Raw genomic sequence first — 22,432 nt, forward strand, 5'->3', positions numbered from 1 at the left:
TCCTTTGTTCGCCTACTTTTGTGGCTAAATGTACTTTATTTAGTAGAGTGATTGATCGCGTAGCAATAACAGAATACTTAGAAGTAAATATAAAAATAAAAAAACACAAATATCGATAATCAACCATAACAATAACGCAATACAGTTGAATTTTAAAGACCATTTCTCTCATTTTTCAGTCCGTAGCTCCTCCATATTATGTACAGGAAGTATGCCATCTCAACTGCTGTAATAATAATTATTTGAGCCGTAACCGCTCAAACATGCTGCAGCAATTTGTTTCCAAAAGCCACTTTCAGTAATTAAAAATGCTGACATAAAGGAGGCTTTCGAATTGTGACGAACATCGGGATCCGAGAGGCAAATTGTTCGCTCGCTTATTTTTAATACTTGCAGGATCTTTCGTAACAGACTAATTAATATATAATAATAATATCAGCCCTGTATAATATACTGTCCCACGGCTGGGCACTGGCCTACTCTACTACTGATAGGGGTTCGTCCTTAGTCCACCACGCTGGCAAATGACAAACGTCGTCGTATATTTAGATCACACCCTTTGGATGTGAAGCTCTAAAAATTCTAAATGGCTAATTAGTCTGTTAAGCCATAGCCTAGTTGGGTTTGCAACCGATTGCCGTAACGAATATCTGCAGATTCAAATCCCAAAGACACACACCTTTGACTTTTCAACAGTTATGTGTATTTTCTTTGTGAATTATCGCTTGCTATTGGCGAAGGAAAACATCGTGAGATGATGATGAGAAATCTCTATAAAAATTTTGAGGATATACGAAGTCTCCAATTTGCACTAGGCCAGCGTGCTGGAGTAAGGCTTAATCCCTCTCAGTAGTAGAGGAGACACGTGCCCAGCAGTGAGATAATATATAATACAGGGCTGATATTATTTTATTATTATTTATGAGATGACATGGTTGCTAACTTTAAAAGTAATAATAAATATTAAATGCATTAGTGAACGTGCTAATTATAACTAAACTTGTGCGGAACTTAAACTTTGCCCGTGACTTATCAATTTAACTTTGTTTAATCTTTAAAAATAAATTTACGGTCATATCCGATGGTTATTTTATTTTTAATAAAATGAATTCTACTCGTATTTCTATTGGATAGGTACGTGATATATTACCTGTCTTAGTTCAGTGGCGAGATCAATGACCAGTTGATTCTGTTCCTTTTCAAAGTCTATAGAGACCTTCGTCTCGTACGGACCTGAAATATATTTGTGCTGTCAATACAGGTGAGAGATAACTTTTGACTAGTACCCAATGCATGATATTAATTATTTCTGTTAGATTTAATTTGAATTAATCAATGGTTCGAATAAATGCCACAAAATACTGAATAGTACTACATTAATACCATAAAAGTCGCATTTTAATGGCACTCATGAAATTTTAAAGCTAAAATTCAATATAAATTTAATTTAGTGAGAATTAGTTTCCTAAAAAGAATTGGGGTCATTCAAATATTTCTCTTACTGTGGAGTTTGAAGCCGCTATCGCTTTGCTTTGCCGAGGGTCAAAGCGTTTGTGTTTAATTCCAATTCTAGATAATAAATATTAATTTATATACAGTTTAACAAAAGTCACCTTCAAAGCAATGTATGATGAAGACCCAGGCAATGGTCCATAACACGAGCACAGAGTACAGTCCCAGTTGGCAGGCAACACACCTGAACAGCACCGAGACGAAGGTCTCCTCTGCTAGCTTCGGCAGCGGGTACACTCTCAGCCACGTGTCTGGGATCTGATATAAAGTATTAGTTGCGATCAAGATTGCTTATGAGAATATTAGAAAGTAACTGAAATTCTTTAAAACTGATAACGATTTGGAGAGTTTTTATTACTTTAAAAAAAATTACTAGACATTGTAATCAGACCTCGATTATCAAAAGCCACCATAAATGATTTGAATAATTTAAAACTTAAATTTTAATTATATTCTCAAATAGCTTATGAAAAAAACACGCCACATCAAAGCAAAATTAATCGTGTAACTTACTTTATGTACACCCATAAAGTTGTTTTTCGCTTGCATTATTTTATAACTTATACCGTTATTTCTTTCAGTAATTTCACGAAATCTGTCACTATCATTCAACATTTTAAACTGTTTTACTTCATCAGTCCACAAACCACGAACTATTTTTACTTCAGGATTTTTTACATCATTCGAATTTGGTTCACAAGCGCCAGGTAAAACATTTGGTTTGGTTTTAACCGAAATCAAATTAACAACACCATGTTTGTTTACTTTTCTTTTGACATTAATATCATCGCCTTCGAGATGAAAAGAACTATCTATATCAACTGTTATTAGTATTTTATTATGTTTGTTATGTTTGACTTTTTTGTAAAGCGGTTTCACTGCGTTGCTTCTAAATTTATCACGGAGTGAAGCACTTCTCATGCTTTCTACCGTTCGAGTGGTTAAAGGTGAACTCCCGAAAGAGTTTCTGTGTGGCGTGTCGGGAAACTTTTAACTACCGCTGTCGGATTTTTGAGCTTGGTGCGTTTACTTGTCATATCGTTGTCTAACTTTGTTGGTGAAGACCTCTTTCCTTGTTTTAAGTTCGTGTTATTGGTACTTGTATAGTCTATTTATTTTACCTTTTAACAATGTTTGTTTTTGAGCCTTAATAGCCTTCTACTTAATTAAATACTTCTGTATTAACCAGCGCGGTGGGACGAACCTAATTTTAAGAGCTCGTTATGTAATGTTAGGGTTTTGGAAATTTATAATTTAAGAGCGTTAAATAGGGAACACTCTGCTGGGATAAAAAATGAAATGCCCTTGCGTATGTTTAGGTCATCAAATTCATGCAACGAGTACACGCATTAGCGAACGATATTACCTTTTTGTGATTCTACATTCATTCCTCTTCAAAATAACCGTCAAAATCAGAAATGAAGATCACGAATCCAAATCCATTGCATCGCCAAACTTTCTAACTAGTATGGTTCAGCATTTACACCAAGCTTAGAAAGGCAATGTGCAGCGAAACCGCTGACACCCAGTAATAGTCTTTAAGATCGTTAAATCAAAGTTCGCGCAACTGGTTCATGTATTCGGTAGTGTGAAGGTTGTAATTGAACTTGGTGAGTGACAGACCGCACGACGCGAACTCAATTTAAACTTCCTTGCACGTCTCGAGACATCTTACTGTGGATGTGATTTACATGCGATTAATATATTCTATCATATATTACTATATAGTACGTATTCTTTAGATGATAGCCTAGTTGGGGTTGGAACGGATTGTCGAGACGAATGTCCGTAGTTTCAAAACCCATGGACATGCTTTGACTTTTTTAAAGTTATGTGTGTATTCTTGGTGATTTATTGCTTGCTTTAACGGTGAAGGAAAACATTGTGAGGAAACGTGCATACCTGAGAATTTCTCTATAAGAATTTTGAGGGTATGTAAAGTTTGCCAATTCGCACTAGGCCAGTGTGATGGACTAACATTTTAACTCTTATTAGTAGAGGAGGTCCGTGCCCACCAGTATATAATACAAGGCAAATATTATATTATTCCTTAGATAAACACCAAGGACCTTGGTTAAATTGTTTATTTATTGTATAATATTTAGTTTGTTCTTATGTTTTTGTACAGCTTACATTAAAAGGATGCTACTGTTTGTGACCCCAGAAATCATAAAGCCAAGAAAATACTCATTAAATGGCATTCAGAAATTAAGGAAATCGAATATGTGTAATTTGTGAAAACAGAAAGCAATATCATAATTTAACTAAAAATAAAATAATGGCTGAAATATGCTTTATTGTATTAATAGTTTTTTATATGGAAATGTAGCACGAATATTTCATATTATTCCTATTCCAAGAATTGAATGTGTTGTTATAATTCTCTTCAATTCTAAGAATTTATGGGTTTGTATTCACTTGAAAACAATATTAATCAGCTGTAACGCTATATATTATGAATATGCTTAATGTTTCAGTAACACGTATATTCTGTTTGAGAGCTTCCACGGCTAGCATACCGCTATAATCTTGTCGTAGTAAATTGTAGTCTGCAATTTGCTTTTTGAGAAACATCTGAAGTAGATATAGCATTACCTTGTTTCATATGGTCTTACCTTCTTTTTTTTAGAAACGGTCATGAAAGTTCGAAAGTTTCGGTTAAACTAGGCGGTAAAACTTTATCTTTAGAGGGCTGTCCATACTTTTCTTACTGCCACTTACAAAAAATCAATGGAGCTGATGTTTTTTATTTGACAAGCGAATAATTCAAGCATGGTAAACTTTGAGGCGCTGTAAACTTCTCGTGATGTTTGTGATTCATTGTGTTGGTGGATTTGCTAATATTTTTGTGTAGATTGAAAATTGTTTAATCATGTACTTACTATAAAGTACATTAGGTGTATTGTGATAATGACATCGGCTTTTTTGCGGCATGATATGAGGATAGGAGTCTTGAGTTCAACGGTCAAGTCCTTCAAAATCATGGGTCAAATCATACGACTCATAAGACATTTTACTTAAGTGTTTCTTTTGAAATTTGTACTCTTGATTCATACAGGGTTACATATTTTATGAGACAGAAATTCCGCTGTCAATCTAGTTGCAATTATGCCTACCCTTTTAAGGGTTCGGGCTTAGTGAAATGGTCAGTTCTATGCTGAGGATCAATTTTTTAAAAATAATTTATAATATTTTTTAACAAATCCATTACGATATTATTACATGATTCAGTGAACAAACATGATGAGTGTTATCAAATGAGAAACACCGCGGTAAACAAAGTAAAAAAACTCCATATAAGTTTAATAATTATATAATTAGATAGAAAAATGAAAATGGACAATTAAGACAATTTCAAGGAATCGTTTCACTTTAAAGAGATGATTTGCCGAAGACATTCGCCGAAACTTGTCAATGTGTGATGCGGACTCTAGCAACCATGGCGGGAATATTGATTTTGCAGTTGCGCAGAACGGCACGGGGCGGCGCGCGCATATCCTGTCAAAATAAAACATTATCCGGCAAATAAATAAAATTATAACGCGAATATTTCCTAATAGTGGCGAATTACTGTGCTATTACGTATAAATATATATAGTGAAGTTAATTTTCGGTGCCTTTGTATGTTTTGTGTATAAATTTGAGTTTCCGTACAATCGCTACGTTAGAGGTTAGTTTTTCACTGCGTTCTAACAAGAATTTGTGAAAGTGTTTCTTGGAAAAGGGTGTTACCAATATGCTTATTATGTTCGGTGTTAGCTCGTGATATTTATTCATATGACAATTCGCAAATGAAGGTAAAGAGAAGAAAACAGTAGGCAGTTAATGGTTCTTGTTCCTTGTTCCAAACCAAGTAAGCGATGGAGGGGATGATGCAATTTATTCATCGATATCTATAAATAAAAACAATGAAAGTGAAAAATGACGAGATGTATGCGAATATTTGGTGCCTACTCCTACAGGCTGACCAGGAGACACTCCACGATACTCCTTCTGGTCTCCTTCATAGTCACGATCACGATAATCCTGCAGCTATACGCGTACAGACACCAGGACCAGCCTCACACGCAGCCCCGTGTCGGTGATTTTGACTACAGACCCGGCACCTTCCTTAGAGGCATTCAGCCGAACGACAGCGTCAGTTACTGTGACTTCAACTACGGCCTCCCTGACAAGCTCACATGGGGAAGCTTCCCTACGCATCCGTCCCCTGAAACTGGAAGCAAAAGTCCTTACAGAGTGGTGTATGACGCTGTGAGAGGCCGAGCATACCGTAAAGACGGCAAATACGATGCAGTGACGTACGCCACGCAAGCTACTGCGGGATTCCTGTATCATATAGTCGAAATAGCTAGGTACTGGGAAGGTCCGATCAGCCTTTCTGTCTTCGTTCCCGATTATGACCTGGACATATGCATGCAAATCATGAATCAGCTCTGCCATTGTTATCCGGACATGGCGAAAGTGTCTCTGCATTTGTTCTTTCCTAAAAAATATCCCCCAAAATTGAGGAGTAGGGAGCAGTGGGTCGTGCCCAGTACTGACGTTCTAACGACGACAGCAAACATGACATTGATGTTGAAGAATAGAATAGAAAGCTACAGAAAACTCGACAATAAAACGAGAGCAGAATACATACAGTGGGTGAGGAAAAGGAAAATCGAAAGAATGATGATGGGTTTCCCGAAAAAGCCTATACAAGCTCCAACGTTGAAATTCGAAGACTGCTCTGGTCCGGACTCCTTCGAAATCCCAACGTATAGGAAGGAATACAATATGATTTATCCAATCAACGTGGGCAGGAATGTGGCTAGGAATGCATCGAGGACAAATTACTTCATAGTGTCGGATATAGAAATGGTACCGAGTGACGGATTGGCGCCGAAGTTCTTGGCGATGATAAAAAAGCTTATGGGGGCTAAGAAGAGGCGCGAGGGGTGCCAGTTTACGAAGACAATATTTGTCGTGCCGCTGTTCGAAGTGGAGAGGGGAGAGGAAATACCTCGAGACAAAGAGACGTAAGTGTATAGCATAATTCTATAAAAATAATATTATCAGTTTACTATATTATATATGTACTAATATTGTATATGTGAAAGTATGTTGGTTTGTCTTACTTTTCACGCAGCCACGTAGGAACTTACCGACATTATATTATTCATAGAGGTATATAGTTACCAACATAGGTTGTATGTATTATCGCGGGATAACAGTTATAACCTGATGGTACATTATTTAAGAAAATATTTTTACATGGGTATGCTTCGAGTTAAATTTTGTGATACATATTAGTTTTTCACTCAGGAATTTAAACCTGTACCCCACGGCTAATGTAGGTACACTGCCTTTGAATATAGTAAAATAGTTCTGAAAGAGAAAATGATATATATTTCACACACAAAATTCTTAAGTTCCGGAATCCTATTCAAAGTGCAGTCATAAATACTAATAAAATCAGTTTATTTCCCACATTCGAAATTGTATTCATACACTAATGTCAGAAAAACATTCACACACACGTCTTTTATCCCCGAAAGGGTAGGCAGCGGCGTAACTGGTGCCGTCACATGGCAGACTCCAAGCTGATACCGAGCACAAAAACCCAATATCACATTGCTGACTCGGGGATCGAACCCGGGACCTCATTACTGCAGTCATACCGTAATACAAAAACGCCACGGAGGCATTTAGAGAAATATTTAAATTCTTATTCCCCACGTTTGATATACTAACTACTTCCATAACTTCTATGTTAAATCCCTCAGAATACCTACATATATCACTATTATATTTTTAATAAACACGTTCTGCGTACGTCTTAGTATAAGTCATATACGACGGCGATTCACCCGCTACGTGATTCTTGCCTTATATAAGAATTTATTCTGCGCCTGAATAAATACGACACTCTTGGCTGAGTTTCTATTAATTATTAGGGCGGTGTCTGGAATGGAAACGGAAAGTTAATTCGGGCTTCGGTTTTCAGGGACAAGTTTATTTTAGCTTATTTCCCGATATATATATGCATAGGCAATATTTTCGTAATTGGAGGCTGTAGGCGAGGGGCGAGTCGTGAAATGAAGGTCGCAAGGTCGATTATTGAACCGAATGTATTTATTATTTCTACGTGTTAGAGTATGTTAGAGGATGATCGATAACAACGAGGTTGTATGTTGTCGTTGTTATCGATACCTATATTAACATAGCGTATACACGTTTCCATCTAAACTTATAAATGCCTTATCAAGTTATAAGCTTTATAGCAAAATAAATAAAGGCTATTTTTATTTCTTAATTAGTTTACAACGATGCTGTGAGCCGTGACGATATACAATTCACGAGATTAAATACAATTAGAAATAATGCTTGGCAAAGCGATTTCTAGATCTACCCATTTATTATCCGTCAACTACGAAATGGCCGCCAGCAGATCTTTATGATCAACCTTAAAGGGTATGTAATAAAGGCGATGTTTGCTAAAAAAAAATATACACCAACAATGCATATGTACATAAAGTTACGCGTTTTATTCCAATAAGAGTAGGTAGACGTGCAACAAGTGCATCAACTTGCCATGTTTATTAAGTCCTATAACGTGATAGTCGTGACGTCATATCTAGCGCAAATATTAGATAGTATGGTGATGCAACTATGCGACCGAGTCGGTTAAGGCAAGTCTAATAACGCCAGACCAAAAACTTAGTTAAGTTAGTTTAGTTTAGGTCGAAATTCGCATAGCTGAGAATATTCCACATAGAACATAGCTCGGTTTACATAGTTTGTGGTCTAATCAAACATGAAAAAGATCTCAACTATGAGAACTAAGTTGAACAAATTCAGTCCTTTTAGAATGACCTAAAAAACGAGAATCGTAAGTCGATGTCGTTTAATTTTCATGTCTGTGATTGGTCGAGAGACCAATGCACCAGTCACGTGTTAGTCTCTCAGCCAATCACAATAAAACGACACGAGTTGTGTATTTTTTTTTGCCACATTTTAAGCACACGGTTTCATTTTTGGTTTGCAACCTGCATAGTGCTTAGATAAAATATTTCAAAAGGATTTCGTAAAATCAAAAGATCTAAACGCATAAATCACTTGTAACTTTAGAATCTAGTTACTGCTGGTTGAATCTGAACTTTAAATTCTCGAAGGAATGTGGAGTAGTTTTACTTATTTTCTAGAAAATTCAATTACATGTGGAAGAAACGTAGAGAATAATAACTAAAAAAATACGAATTTTATTTACACAAAATTCTTGTGATTTGATATGACTTACACTTTATTTTACTCACGGTTTATACTCAAAAGGGTAGGTAGAGGAGTGACTATGACAGCACACTCATACGTTGACTAGTTAGTATTCATCCCACAGTGTTTTTTTGAGTAGTTATATTAGTATATCAACTAAAAAATCGATTCCCTTGTGACTCAGTAATGTTCCTAAAAAAAAAAAAAATGCTGTGGTCAAAATTCGGTTTAGGAGAGATTTATTAATATTTTCGCATTCGATCGTACTATAGAAACTTGTGGAACCTTATGTAATATCTCTGCGTAACGTGCAACGCGAGTGACGCGTTTTGCTCTGGTTTCTTGACGTCACAGTATTTTTATAGGTTTATGTATATCTATAACACTGGTGAAGGTTCCGTATAACCCGATTCCTGTCGGCATTCCTTTCGTAATTTACTTAACTATACATATTATAAAATAAAGTCCCCAAAAGCCATAAAAGCTAAAGTATGTGATCGATTTTTTTTAAAATACTACTGAACGAATTTTTGTACGGTTTTTACTAAAAGATAATGCATTTTTTAGGAAGTTTTAGGTTAATAGTGCATTGCGGTTTTACGTAAATTGACTGAAATATAATGATTACTGTTTATGAGGTCGTGTGGTTGTAAAAAATCTCGTAGGTCGGGATTTACGCAGGAAAATAATTATGACTGATTTTAACGCGGGCCAAGCCGCGAGGACAGCAAGACAGCTCAATATAATTATCATTAGAACGATATGTAGTCTACATAAATATGCATATTAGTACCTATATGTTGTGTTGGGTTGCCTTTCGGAAAACTTCACCTTTAGTCACTGCTCCGTTGCAATCCGATTCATAAGCGATGGAATAATTTCAAGCATAGTTGAATAAATATATGATAGTTTTATACACATATATTATTTAACAAGATTTTGCCTGCGGCTCCGTCTACGTGAATAAGTATTCCGGGATAAATAGTTTCCTGGGATTCAACTAGCCTATAGCACTCAGGGTGATATAGCTTTCTATATGGGTAAATTTCAAAATCAGTTTAGTAGGTTTTGGAATAAACATGTTAAAAGATAATCTTCAGCTTTATATATTGTCAAAATATGTGTAAAGTCGTTATCACGTTATTTTAAATAGACAATTTCTTGAAAGTAGTGGATGCAAGTAATTAATATAATTCAGATATAACATTTCTCACAGAAGGTAGGTCTCTCATATGTGAGAGTGCGCCTGGGTAGCTACCAATGCAATGTCTATTTCTGCCGCCAAGCAGCAGTGTGTAGTCACTGTTGTGTTCCAGTTTGAAGGACATTGTAGCCAGTGTAATTACTGGACATAATGAGATTTACAACTCACGTCTCAGGATGGCGAGCGCAGTAAAATACCAAACATTACTTTGTATTTCAAGGTGTTGGATGGTATTTCTACTGTTTATGGGCGGTCGTTTCGCTTACCATCAGGCGAACGGCAAGTTCGTCTTGTCATTCAAATAAATAAAAAATAAATACTTTCCCAACATCCGTAATTTATATAGTAGTAAGTTGTAATACACTTCTGCCATCTTCAAAATAATATAGAACTATTAAAGTAGTACTGCAATATTTCATATCTTATTTTAAAATGCAATAAAGTTGAATAAGTCAGCACTTACGACTCAAGGCTTCCCAGCTCCCTCTCATAAAATGTTATTTTTAGAGACGTCACTGTTGTAACATTTGCCTTTCTAGGTTTTAAAATGTTATATTTATTATCATTTTTACGACCATCGGTGGGCGATGCTAGCCCACAAAATGCTCTAAACGCATACGATATACGATTATTGCTTACTATTATTTTGCTGGCACGTTTGATATTTATCTATCGTTTGTTTGCAATTGTTATTGCCGGAATTGTATGCGGATTTTGTTATATTTGCATTGTATCTCAATATTAACGGGATATTGGAATTGTTTCTATGTAGAAATTAAATTGGTTTGTTTTTTAATTTATAACCATAATGTAATACTATTAGTTTTAATTTGTATAACTTCTGCACATAGCTCAGCGCGTGTTAAAGTCTGTTTGTAGAATAAAGAGTATCCAAAAGCATTATTAGGAAATAGATTAATCTATACTTAATTATAAAGCTGAAGAGTTTGTTTTGAACGCGACAATCTCGGAAACTACAAAACCGATATTGATTATTTTTGTTCCAGAGTGCGTGCTATATATTTTTATCCCGGGAAAATATTCATCCTGGAAAAAAATCATGCGGGCTAAGCCGTAGGCAGCAGCTGGTCTTATATAAGTTCATTAGTTTCAAAGATCAATCCCTTATAACAACAGCCCTTATAACAAACATTTTTATTGCAAAATATTTGATCTAAATAACGCGACAAATACTTAGGATTCTTAAATAAAAAATATATACCATACATGTATAAACTCATTTAAAATCATTTGTCAACAGATTGGTGCGAATGGTGGCTGCTAACAGAGCGATGTATTTCCACCAGAAAGTCTGTTCTCATTGCCAAAGGTTCCCTGGACTGCAGTCTTGGCTTCTGAGACCAGCGCCGAAGGTGGTTGAGGTGAGTCTTAACAGAAGTTATTTTTCTTTCGCCTTTTCAACTTTCTCGGTTTAGATATCTTTTAATGTACCTTGCTTCGTACGACATAAAGTGTTATTTAACAGGCCATACGTTAATAACCCTATTAATAATATATTTTTAATTGTAACGGCCGGTTAATCCGCCTCCCGACCGCCCCGCTCCGCTCTTACCGCCCTGTTCAATTAATTTAACAACCATACATAACAGTTTAACAGCATGTCGGTTGTCGGTTACATTATACAACCGTGCTTTGCGGTGTCTGCTACGCGGTTTCAACTGTGCTACAATGACTACGCGTGTTCGAGATCTTAACAGAGGCGAAAGGTGCATGAATATGGTCTGCAAATTGTTCTAATGATAATTAGATTCTAAATAAAGGGAAGACGTCAGGAATAGGTTTACCTATATGGAACCTCCGCCACTGCATCTTGGTTTTCTTTTTATTTAAGAAATATTTACGAAAATATATAGATTTATATAGGAATTAATTTACACAAGTAATAGTAATATGTTTAAGGCTTGAAATTATAGCGTTGACATATAAAATAAAGCATTCTAATTATTAATTATTTACCTACTTTGGTTCTTCAAATAATGTTCAATAACAGACTCTGAATAAATTCTTTGATGTACATTGTTGTCTTTACCTTAATACTTTCTAGTAACGAAGGAAATTCTCTCCACATTTTGAATTTCAAAATACGACCTTATTGCCCGTTGTTTTACAAGTACCTGATGTTTATTACCCAGTCGTCTGGAATAAGATTTTGCATAACGTATTACCTTCTTACATTCATGGTAGGCTGTTTATTTTTACATGACTTTGCCAAGGAAAAAGGGCAAGGTAGCTCAAACAGGTGACACGTAAGATTATCCGATGTTAAGTAACCTTCAAGTCTTTTAATATGGATATAAACATTGACGTATATTCTATAGACATGAACATCCATATAAACTATTTGTACAAAATCTGAACTAAAATGGCAACCAAAACCTGTTATAACCTATTTATTCACTTGAACAACAAATAATTTTACTTATATTTTCAGGTTTACACTTAGACTCGCGTTTTTATATTATGACCGCCACTCCGTACACAACCACAAAGATCAATATTGACACCATATTAAAATCAGTTCGAATAGATGATGGTTCAATTCAGTTGAACACAGTGAATGTTCTGAACGCCAAATCTAGTACGTAGTACATATATATCGATGGATATAAACATGATAGATGTCACTTGTAAATGGTGAAGATTTCTGAAAGGTAACCCGACACAACCTATAGGTACTAATGTGCATAATTGCTGTCTGCAAATTGTTATAATAGTAAGAAGATTTTACATAAAGTCGGCAGGAATCGGATTATATGGACCTTTCGCCACTGCAAAATAGTATGCGGCGTGGTCGTCACATGTTTATGTTTTTCGACTGTAGTTAAATGATTCCTTGATACGTTTAAGTTAGGAGATTTTGTTAAGTGGACGTAATTTTACTTATTACTTTTTTTATATTCACGCCTTTGTCAGCGAAGGGGTAGGCTGAGACGCTACTGGTGCACCCACTTTCTGTCGTATGTTTTCACTTCCATAAAGGGTTAGAAGGCTAAATTATATAGGCAGCGAACCTATGGTACTTTTTAGTTATATTATTTCTTATATATTTGTACTAAAACATTATGCTGAATTAACGTGTTGAAAATGTGTATGCTGTTAGTAAATATTTTTTCAAATTTATTTAGAGATGTGTTTCGATCACGCAAGGAAATTATTTGAAAAAAAAAATAGCTTTTATTTTTTGTAAAAGAAGCACTTTATCCCTACGTTTAAAAGCTACGTGACTGGAGTGAGAGAGTGCATTATCATTACTTCTCTAGCTAGGTTTTGTAAAAATAGAATAACGTAACACAAGGGAATCGTTTTGAAGAAGGGTTTTGTTTGGATAACTTTTTTGCGAGCGTAAATAGTGATGGAAATATATGTTCTTTTTAAACACATTTCTAAATTCGAAATTTTTTAAAAGTAATTCAGTGATCTTAATAAACTTAATAATCAATTGTCATTGATCAATGGATAGAGGGAATTGTCAATACTCTTATAGTATGTAACTTGGTTGGTAAGCTAAATATACCGTATAGAAATATGTAAATTTTAGAACACAACTTGTTTATCGTCGGGAATGGTGGAATGATGCAGAACTTGCACTGATAATTATTGCGTAGCTGACGAAATTAGCCAAATTGAGATCTATAATAATACAATGTAAAGACACATTACAAGTTAAATTTTACTTTGGGTACCAATGTGTGTGTATACCTACTATTAAGTTTTAGTTATAATATATTTTAAAACGGCACATATTCATTATCAAATGGTATCTGTAAGAAACTAAGTTTTTGTTGAAAATAAATAAAAAGGTAAACAATAATGATTGTTTATGTTTACACGAATCTTAGATCACTGTTTTTTATATCATAATTTTTTATCAACTTTTCTCCCGACTTTGCAGCCTTCGTGGTCATGGGGGGAGGGGGGGGGGGGGGCTCATAGGTGTTGGTCACACACAAAGTCAAAGTTACAATATCTACCTCTTTACAATTACAAAAGTTGTACAATCGTATTTTAAAATTATAATAATATAAAAAATCGCGATAAAATCAGATTTATTTTAAGGTAAACAATTTTAAGTTTACGTCGTATTACTAATGTTAGTTCCACGGTATCCTTCTACCCTCATATAAATAAAAACTAAGAAAGTGCATTTGAAAATTCATCTTCTAAATCCATCAGACACAGTTGAATAAAGAAAATACGGCCCACGTAGCGCCGGCGCTCTACATCGACACAAAGAAAACGACGAGTCAGCCTCTAACGAGTTACCACGTCTAAAAATAAACGCTGTAATGTTATCTCGTAATCATTTTGCAAATTTATAACTATACAACCCTATATAGTAGTGGCCCAGTTAAAACAGGCTCCCTGATAATTAGTTGGCAATTAATATGCCGACGTGACTATGAGGTAGATAAGGCTGCGCACGTTGATGGGTGAAGCGAGACGTAGTGATTAATTTGGTGTAAAAGATAATCTTTGCTTGAGCTATTTTATGGTGTACGTAGAAATATATAATTATTTCTAGTCAGTGATCGTTATTACCAGTGGATAGAGTCTATAGTTTTAGTTTAAAAAACACTACTGTTCGGGTCAAGGCGACTTCGACATTTCCAGCTTGTCATAAGTGGCGATTAATTATTCAGTGATCAAGGGTCGTTGGTGAGTGAGTAGGTTACTGCTGTTACCTTACATTGTAGTTTTTATAGGTGTACTTTGGTACGTGTGAGCTCAGTTCCTCCAGTTTTGGAGACAGGACTTAGAGGCACTGCGTAGAGCTGTGTCTTTTGTGCGGTTTTGACAGGGAGACAGTCCTATAACACAAGAAGATAGGCATAACTCGTTTTCAGGAATATGTGTGCAAGAGGTATGTTGATTGACCCTCACAGCACAGGATAAGGGCATGTTGATAAGAATGAATCTCTCCTAGACAAATTTTAACCAAGGCAGCCAATCTCAACGGAGATCAGCGATATACGCGGAAGAAATGCTAGTGCACAAGTGTGTACGCAATATACAGGTGCACTCTCTCTTCCTTTACTCTCATAGTCCAGTAAGACGGCAATTCGAGACGATAGGAGTAAGGCGTAGGCGACGATCAGGCGTAGAACTAACGGCTTTACAAGCTTTTTAAAGCACGTGTATCACACCGTTAACTTTTTGACATCGAACTGAGACGTAGTAATTTTTAAGATGGAAAAACCCATTCCCAATTATTTTTCTCGAGAGTGATTTGAATCCAAGACCGCAGCACGGTAGCGGCGCACTTTAACCGTGTACGTATTACAACTATGTCATCGAGGCAGTCATGATTATAAGAACACATTACATGACTAATAAAGCCGAAGTAATTTTAAAAAACGATTAAGCAAGTTTAAAAAAAAAAGTAAGTTTTGCGGCTGTAAGTGCGCATTTTACAGAACCTTCCCGCGCCTCTTATGACCCTGTTAGCTCTTCAGACGTAAACGTATTATAGCCTTGATTGTCACTCGAGAGATTGAGCGGTTATCACCGGCGGTCGGAAGGCGTGCATTAAACGCCCCGTCTGATTGCCTTTCGTACGGTTTGATTGGCATTTCTTTGGACGTGGCTTGAAAAATTGCATTTTGCGTTTCGATATTTCCATTGTTGTTGGTTCAGTTCGTTTGTCTTGATGCGATTAATTATAATACATAAAAGTTTTAACTATTATATTATGAAGCACTTCGCCCTAGTCTTATGTATTTTTTACACGCAGGTTGCTAAAGGATGATGCGATGTGTAATAAAATTAGGTTTTCGAAAAGCGGCAATGAAATCATGTATATCATTTATAAGACCGATAATCTGAGTAGATGAAAAACCAAAAATGGGATATGTCATGACTTTGTAAAATGAAAACCTATACTCGTGTTTTTTATTCCTGAAAATAATACTGTGCCGGCTGATATAAATCTTAGTTCATATTATATAATAATACTAGCTTTTGCTCGCTGCTTCATCCGCGTTAAAGAAATTATTTCGAGAGAATAGTCTCGCTACATATTTTTCCGGGATAAAAGTAGCCTATACCCTTCCCGAGGTCTCAAATTATCTACATAACAAATTTCATTGAAATCCGTCGGTTAGTTTTTAAGTTTAGCGCGTTCAAACATATAGACGTGACTGGGAATTTGTAAGTAAAACTGAACGCAGACGTCGCTTCTCAAGTTTATTTTCTGCATCTGTCGTATGTTTAGTGTATCAATTACTCGAGAGAAATTCTGAACATTTGTATTTTATGATATATTTTAATGATGTGTCTATAGAATAGTATCACGAGTTGGTATTCTTTATCTTATGTTACCAATATTTTGAAAGCGAAAGAATATGAACATGTTTCGAAGTTTGTTAGGAGTAAATAACGGAATTGCTAGATTTTTTTTTATGAAATTTGGCTCAAAGATGTACCACGTACTGGTTTATCGTATAGGCTACTGTTTATCCATGTAAAGTAGGTTTTGGGAATTGGAAAAGTGGGGCGGCGGTGCGAGTAAAACCTAGTAATATCAAAGATTATCTCTTCCTTCGCTGTTCCTTTGCTTGTATTAATCTATTCATTGCTTTAAATATTTAAAGAATTCGTCTCCTGAGATGCATCAAGTACTTGTGAATTTGCATTAATTCTCACATACCAGAGAGGAGCGCAATCCTCGCCTCTGCAATGTTTGACTTCTTTAAACAAATTAATTTTACGTCTTGCATACAAAGTGCATTTAGCGCGTGATCCTCAGAATTTTCGACAATTTAACTTCAAGTATGGAGCAATAAATTTCTAGAAGCAGTGCGTAGATGAAATATTGAGATGACTATTTTATGGTTGTCATTTAACTGACTGAACTAAGTAAGTTCATATCTGTTTTATTACTGCCTTGGAGTTAGTTACTTTAGTATATTGCAGTAAGGATTTGATTTAATTTTACAACCAGCCGTCTATCTTACCTAAACCCACTTTGTGGTATTTAATCCCACGTTAATGAGTTTGATAAACTCAAGTGTTGCCTCATCAGAAAATCGCTTCCACCACCTCCCAGCTTATTATTCGCTTCCAATATACCGGGTGCAAAACGATAAGAAATCTTACTGTTGTTTTCAAAGTATTTTATGACATTTTCTAGTTAGCTCATGGCCTAGTATTGTCACGGGTCAGAATTTTCGTCAAGACTGCAAAACTTATCCGGCTGTCGATCTTCGAGGAATGTTCCTGCCGCAATGCCATCGATATCGGCAAAATCATTTTACCGTGGAACAATTAACCCTTGCCTTTCGGGCCAATCTCGTTGAGTATTTTATCGAAATTCGATAGCAATTATTTTGAATATTCGACAATGTACAGTGATTTATCGAAGTGGACCATTTTCTGTTGCTTCGATTTCAATATTAAAGGCGTAGACGTCTCAAATTTAGTTTTAGTTGCCAGCTTTTAGTATTTAATTAATTGGGTCATTTAGTGTAAAATTTTATTTTGTAATTTTACGTATTATTGAGTGTTCAAATACTTTCCATTTTGCATGTTCATTTTTCTTTCTTAAATATGAGTTGTGTGATTACTTTAAATACTCAGGTCCTAACAGGTTCCCTCAGGAAGATAACTGGATCAAGAATTCGTATAGCGCTGTACGCTGTCAACTAACTTTTGGAACTTCCAGTAGTTTGGGGACTGATCGAAGTTTTACCAATATTAAGAGGTTAAGTTTAAGTGTCATTATTTATGGTTCGTATTTCTACCGCAAACACTTGAAAACTTCTTGAACTACAAGATCGTTAATGCTTCCTTCAACTACTGCAGTGGAGGTTTATTTATTTGTCTGTTTCCTTCAATGTTTACATCCAAACGTTTTCAAAACTTGTCAATTTTATATTAGTAGAATGGGATTCAACTGGGATGGTAGTATTGCTTTACAGAAAATTTATGTGAACAGGTTGCATTGCTGTTGCGTAACACGCACCCACTTATTTTACTGGAAGTGAAAAAATCCCTCTTCTCTTGTCCATTTTCAACCTTATGATCTAAGATATAAGGCATCCACAATTTGACTACCAAGTGTCCTTAGTGGTTATAGCGGTTACTTACCGTCAATTGCTTGATTGGCAACCTTTTTGTCGCTAATTTGGAGTGTGATCGAGTTTAGAAACCAAGACACCAGATATTTATTAATAGTGATTTCAATTATCTTATTATTTTAAATTTCTAAATAGATATTCCTAATAGAATTATTTCACGACCGGTCTCAATATCTTATTGAAAGATTACAAACAGTTGAAATTCTTCCTTTTGATGATCATCTGTATTTCTATATACTAAGATAAATAAGAATACCTTACCCGTGAAGTTTATATCGAGAGGTCGAGTAAGATTATTGTCATTTGTGCATTTCTTTTTTGCCTTTTTCATCTTAATAAATAAATTTATAAATAATTGTTATAATAATCTATGCAGTATGTTATTTAAATTATTATCATTAAATTTAAAAAATAAATATAGAAAAGAATTATAGTTGTTACGCCACTTGTTTTCAGTGCTAAAATAAAATGCTTCGGCGGGTGTAATCACTACACTGGTAGCGTAACTGTTACTGTCGAGTTGAGATAGCAAACTTCAGTTAATTGTTAGCAAGTAATTACGACCGGTCGTAAGTAGTTCATAAATGGGTTACATAACAATTTATTGTTGCAGCCGATGTTGATCGCTCGAAGGGAGTACCCATACCACAGATGGGAGCCGCTCTACTTTGGCACTCACAAGGAGCCTTGGTACAGCGAAGTATTGTCGTGGGAGGGACGGCAGGACAAAATGACGCAGGTAATAAATTATAACTCTTAGATAGACGTAAATAGGGTTGTTTATTATATGACAAAAAATTTGGCGTTTTATGTTTTTTTTTTATTTATGATTATTTTGTAATTGTTAAGACGCCACTTGTGATAATTTTTCAATGTTTTTGTTTTATCAGCATTTTCATTTTAGTTTTCTTTTTTATTTAATATCTTTTTAACAGTGGTTTATTTCTACCAGATGCTAGAACTATGCCTTCAGAAGTACAAACTGTATATATTAGATGGCGGATTCCTGTGCCATGCAGCGCCTCACCAGAAAAAAGATTTGCTCACGCCTGCGCAGTGCGCCATCCGTCGGTGGGCTGTGTTCTCCAATTTGTACCAATATTCCATCAGTATGTTAAACTTTTCCAAAAAATACAAGCGTATTTTGGAACTGATAAAAAAATCCGGTAGTCGCAGTTGTGATCTGGTTTTTCGTTACTGATATGTTTTTTTTTATTTCTTATTAATCAATTACTTTGTTAGTTTAATTTTTGTTAAGTTTTTGGATTTATGAATTAAATTGCGATTTTATTACCATGAGTTTAGTTCTTGCACTCTCTATTCTTAGTAATACCAGTTCTAATGTTTTTTTTTTAACTGAATCAAATGAAACATCATGTTTATTTCTTTATTATCTGTAATATTGCATTTAAACGTATTCAAATAACACGTAAGTATGCAGCGTTCGTTTTCATCTAAATACTTCGTGCAACGAATATTTTAAACAATTTCAATTCCCGTTGCTTATAGTACTGACAGGATAATGAGTTTCGTGAGAGAGTGTTGAGTTATTTCTTTTAAAAGACGTGTCGCATCTTTCAAACATACCATATTGAAAATACTAAATGTAAATATTTTATATTTAGCGTTTTAACATTTATGTGTTTAAAAATCAACACTGAGAATTAAAATAGTATTTAGTACTTAAAAAAAAAAATTATTTACAAAAAGATAATTCTAATCAAACTAGCTAACAAGCAAGATCATAAAAATATAGCTATTAAAATGCAACGATTGTGAACGTCCGTTCGATTTAAAGCAATAATGTATCCCCAACGTAGTGGTCCGCAGGCCAGCTGGATCAGTTACGCGCCCTTTTTCTTTTTTTTTGCACGACTGACCACGTCACATTGCTAATTCTACATTCAATTATTTCTTTGCAATGTTATTTACAGATCCGTATAGATACTTTATTTTGTAAGAAAGACATTTCTCTGTGTACTGAGTATTATCATTTTGTGTATTTGGTATAGTTAAATATATTACAAAACATTCTATTGTACTTTCATTACACGTTCACAATATTCAAATAACACGATACGTATTACATCTTCTAATCCAATAAGTTATGTGAGACTGGAATGTTTGAAGAGTTGACGTTATTGGATTCGCATGATCAGATAAGTGACGTAGCTCCAGAATAAACTTAATTGAAGAAATTCCTTACGTTTGTTTTTAGTAGTGTGAATAAATAGCTACACGTTTTGATGACCCAGCTGGTAAAGCTGGAAGATCTGAGTTCAATGCCTATTCTCCGACTGAATAATATTAAGTATGAAAAACAGTTACCTATAATAGTACCTGATCAAATTCGAAACTTCTAATCGACAATACAATTGGTCTTACACCTGATTTCTCTCTGGTCATGTCGGATTGCCGTCTCACCGAACTATGAGAATGAAGGAACAGAGTGTGCACCTGTGTACTGCGCACACACTTTTGCACTATAATATCTTTCGCGTACCTTGCTGATCTCCGTTGAGATTAGCCGTCGTGGCTGAAATTCGGCTACAAGGATCTATTCTTGGAGTAATTAATAATGTTAATAGAGTATCACATAATTAAAATAATATCAAGATGTAAACAAATGTAATAAGTAGAAAGGGTAAATAGACTTACTTGGTGATAGTCTAATACCGTATAAAAAGTTTAGTATCATTAATCTAAAGTTTAGTACAGTAAGGATCAATCTCCATTATTTTTTTTTGGTCACGCGGCATTGCACTATCCCCAAGGATTTCCACAATTCTATTAATAATTCTTTTGAAACTTTTCTTCAACTAGATGCTAGAGCTGTGCCTCAAAGAGTACAGGATGGTGGTCCTGGACGGGGGATTCCTTTGCCATGCTGCTGTCTCGAAGAGCCACGTGGCGCCGCGCCACACGCGCGCCGAACGACTCAACTCCGAGCGGTATACGAAAATTCTCGGCGCTTTACGACATAAGTACCATGATCGTGCACAATGCAAAGTCATGTAGTTTGGTAAGTATTATTGAAGAATGAGGTAAAGGGTACGAAGGAGTCTCTTTAAGTATTGAGAATGAAAGAGACACTGCTCTTGTAGAAGGCAATGCAAGTGCAAGAGAATTGGTGTTCCGAAGATATACAATTGCGATTGACGTGATCCATTAGCAATGTTTAATTATAAGGTAGTTTGACCAAAAAAAGTTCGGTTCCTAACAATGTTCATTATTGTTTATTATTGGCCATTATGTTGTTGGTATTTTTTGTTGTAGTTCAAAATCATATTAGGATTTTTTGTTGATTTTATTATTGTTGTTCTTATATTTTGTATGCTGCCTTTTAATCAAAGAGGTTTCTTTTTTTTATGAAACGATTTTATCAAGATTTTTAAATTAATTTGGTCTTCAAGGGTTCCGTTACCTTACTAATTACTACTAATTGGGGTGTCTGTGAAAATGTTTGAATTTTTGTAAATCTATAAATTTAATCTTATTGTTTAATTTCTAGGTTATGATGGTTTATTTGATGCTTAAAAGATCATTAGTTATCTTGGTCAACTATGTATTTTTATCATAATAATGAAGGTATCACGATAAAATTAATTTAATATTTCATGATATTCGGACCATCTCCCTAGCCGAACTATTTATCGTACAAGTCGTTTAAAGCATGCAACATATTGCAACACGAAACACTAATTTAATCAACACATAACTCGGTTATTTGAATTACAACTATTAGCAATTAATAAAACCACATGGAGGAATGTCCGCCCGCGGGACTTTGGAGAGCGGGGAGTGTTAGAACAAAATTACAGTTGCCAGTTCGAATTATTAGAAATTGGAACTGAGTATTTGAAATTGGAATTAATTAAATTAATTGTACGGATTAGTGTCAAAACCCACTTAGGATTTTATAGCCTTTTATAGTCATATATATTTTTAATATTATAACAAATATTTTCATCGAAGGGGTTATGCAAAGGTGCAATAATAGCCTTTACTTTTCGCCATGTGTGTTTCGTCCCATTATGTGATATGGGGCGAGTTCATCGCTATATCGGGCACAAATTTTAGACTCCGGGCTTACGCTGGGCAGAAAAACTCAAATACCATTGCCCGATCCTGGATTCGAATCCTGGATCTTAGAACGGTGTCATACCGTGCATACAATACAACTACGTCTCTAAGGCAGTCAGGCATTTTTAATATTAAGATCCTCCCCGAGCAAACGGTGTTAGGCATTCGTTCCATACATTTTCGGCGCATAAGTTACGCCGAAAATATGCAGATTTCCGAATAATTCTTTATAAAATTATTATTATTTTTTTTTTATTTTAAACTATCAAAATGTTCTTTAATAAAT

At 35.1% G+C, this 22,432-nt stretch overlaps 2 protein-coding genes across 4 annotated transcripts in view; one reads left to right on the forward strand and one right to left on the reverse strand.

Annotated features, from left to right (window-relative positions):
* Window positions 1-2,532, reverse strand: part of LOC115441385 — a 31,029-nt gene extending 28,497 nt beyond the window's left edge. For both annotated transcript variants that reach the window (XM_030166165.2, XM_030166164.2), the window contains exons 1-3: window positions 2,026-2,532; window positions 1,614-1,770; window positions 1,151-1,233 (exon numbers count right to left, since the gene is read on the reverse strand). In XM_030166165.2, the coding sequence (XP_030022025.2) occupies window positions 1,151-1,233; window positions 1,614-1,770; window positions 2,026-2,433 (648 nt within the window). In that variant the 5' untranslated portion in view covers window positions 2,434-2,532. The remainder of the gene's footprint in view (window positions 1-1,150; window positions 1,234-1,613; window positions 1,771-2,025) is intronic.
* A 1,293-nt stretch (window positions 2,533-3,825) lies between these two features.
* On the forward strand, window positions 3,826-22,140 carry LOC115441384 (beta-1,4-glucuronyltransferase 1). Of its 2 annotated transcripts, none has more exons than XM_030166163.2 (4): window positions 3,826-6,530; window positions 11,229-11,349; window positions 18,677-18,802; window positions 20,887-22,140. In XM_030166163.2, the coding sequence occupies exons 1-4, from the start codon at window positions 5,434-5,436 to the stop codon at window positions 21,079-21,081; spliced, it is 1,539 nt and encodes a 512-aa protein (XP_030022023.2). In that variant the 5' UTR covers window positions 3,826-5,433; the 3' UTR covers window positions 21,082-22,140. The 2 variants fall into 2 exon arrangements, with proteins under 2 accessions (XP_030022023.2, XP_037303514.1); XM_037447617.1 differs by lacking the exon at window positions 20,887-22,140 and adding an exon at window positions 19,016-20,513 and having other exon boundaries at window positions 3,830-6,530.
* The last annotated feature ends 292 nt before the right edge of the window (window positions 22,141-22,432 follow it).

Source organism: Manduca sexta, chromosome 7 (genome assembly GCF_014839805.1).
Source record: "Manduca sexta isolate Smith_Timp_Sample1 chromosome 7, JHU_Msex_v1.0, whole genome shotgun sequence".
Lineage (NCBI taxonomy): Eukaryota > Metazoa > Arthropoda > Insecta > Lepidoptera > Sphingidae > Manduca > Manduca sexta.

Coding starts and splice junctions, on each gene's coding strand:
- LOC115441384 (XM_037447617.1), top strand. CDS start 5,434: ATGACGAGATGTATGCGAATATTTGGTGCCTACTCCTACAGGCTGACC. Junction 6,531..11,228: donor ATACCTCGAGACAAAGAGAC/GTAAGTGTATAG, acceptor ATTTGTCAACAG/ATTGGTGCGAATGGTGGCTG. Junction 18,803..19,015: donor GGCAGGACAAAATGACGCAG/GTAATAAATTAT, acceptor TATTTCTACCAG/ATGCTAGAACTATGCCTTCA.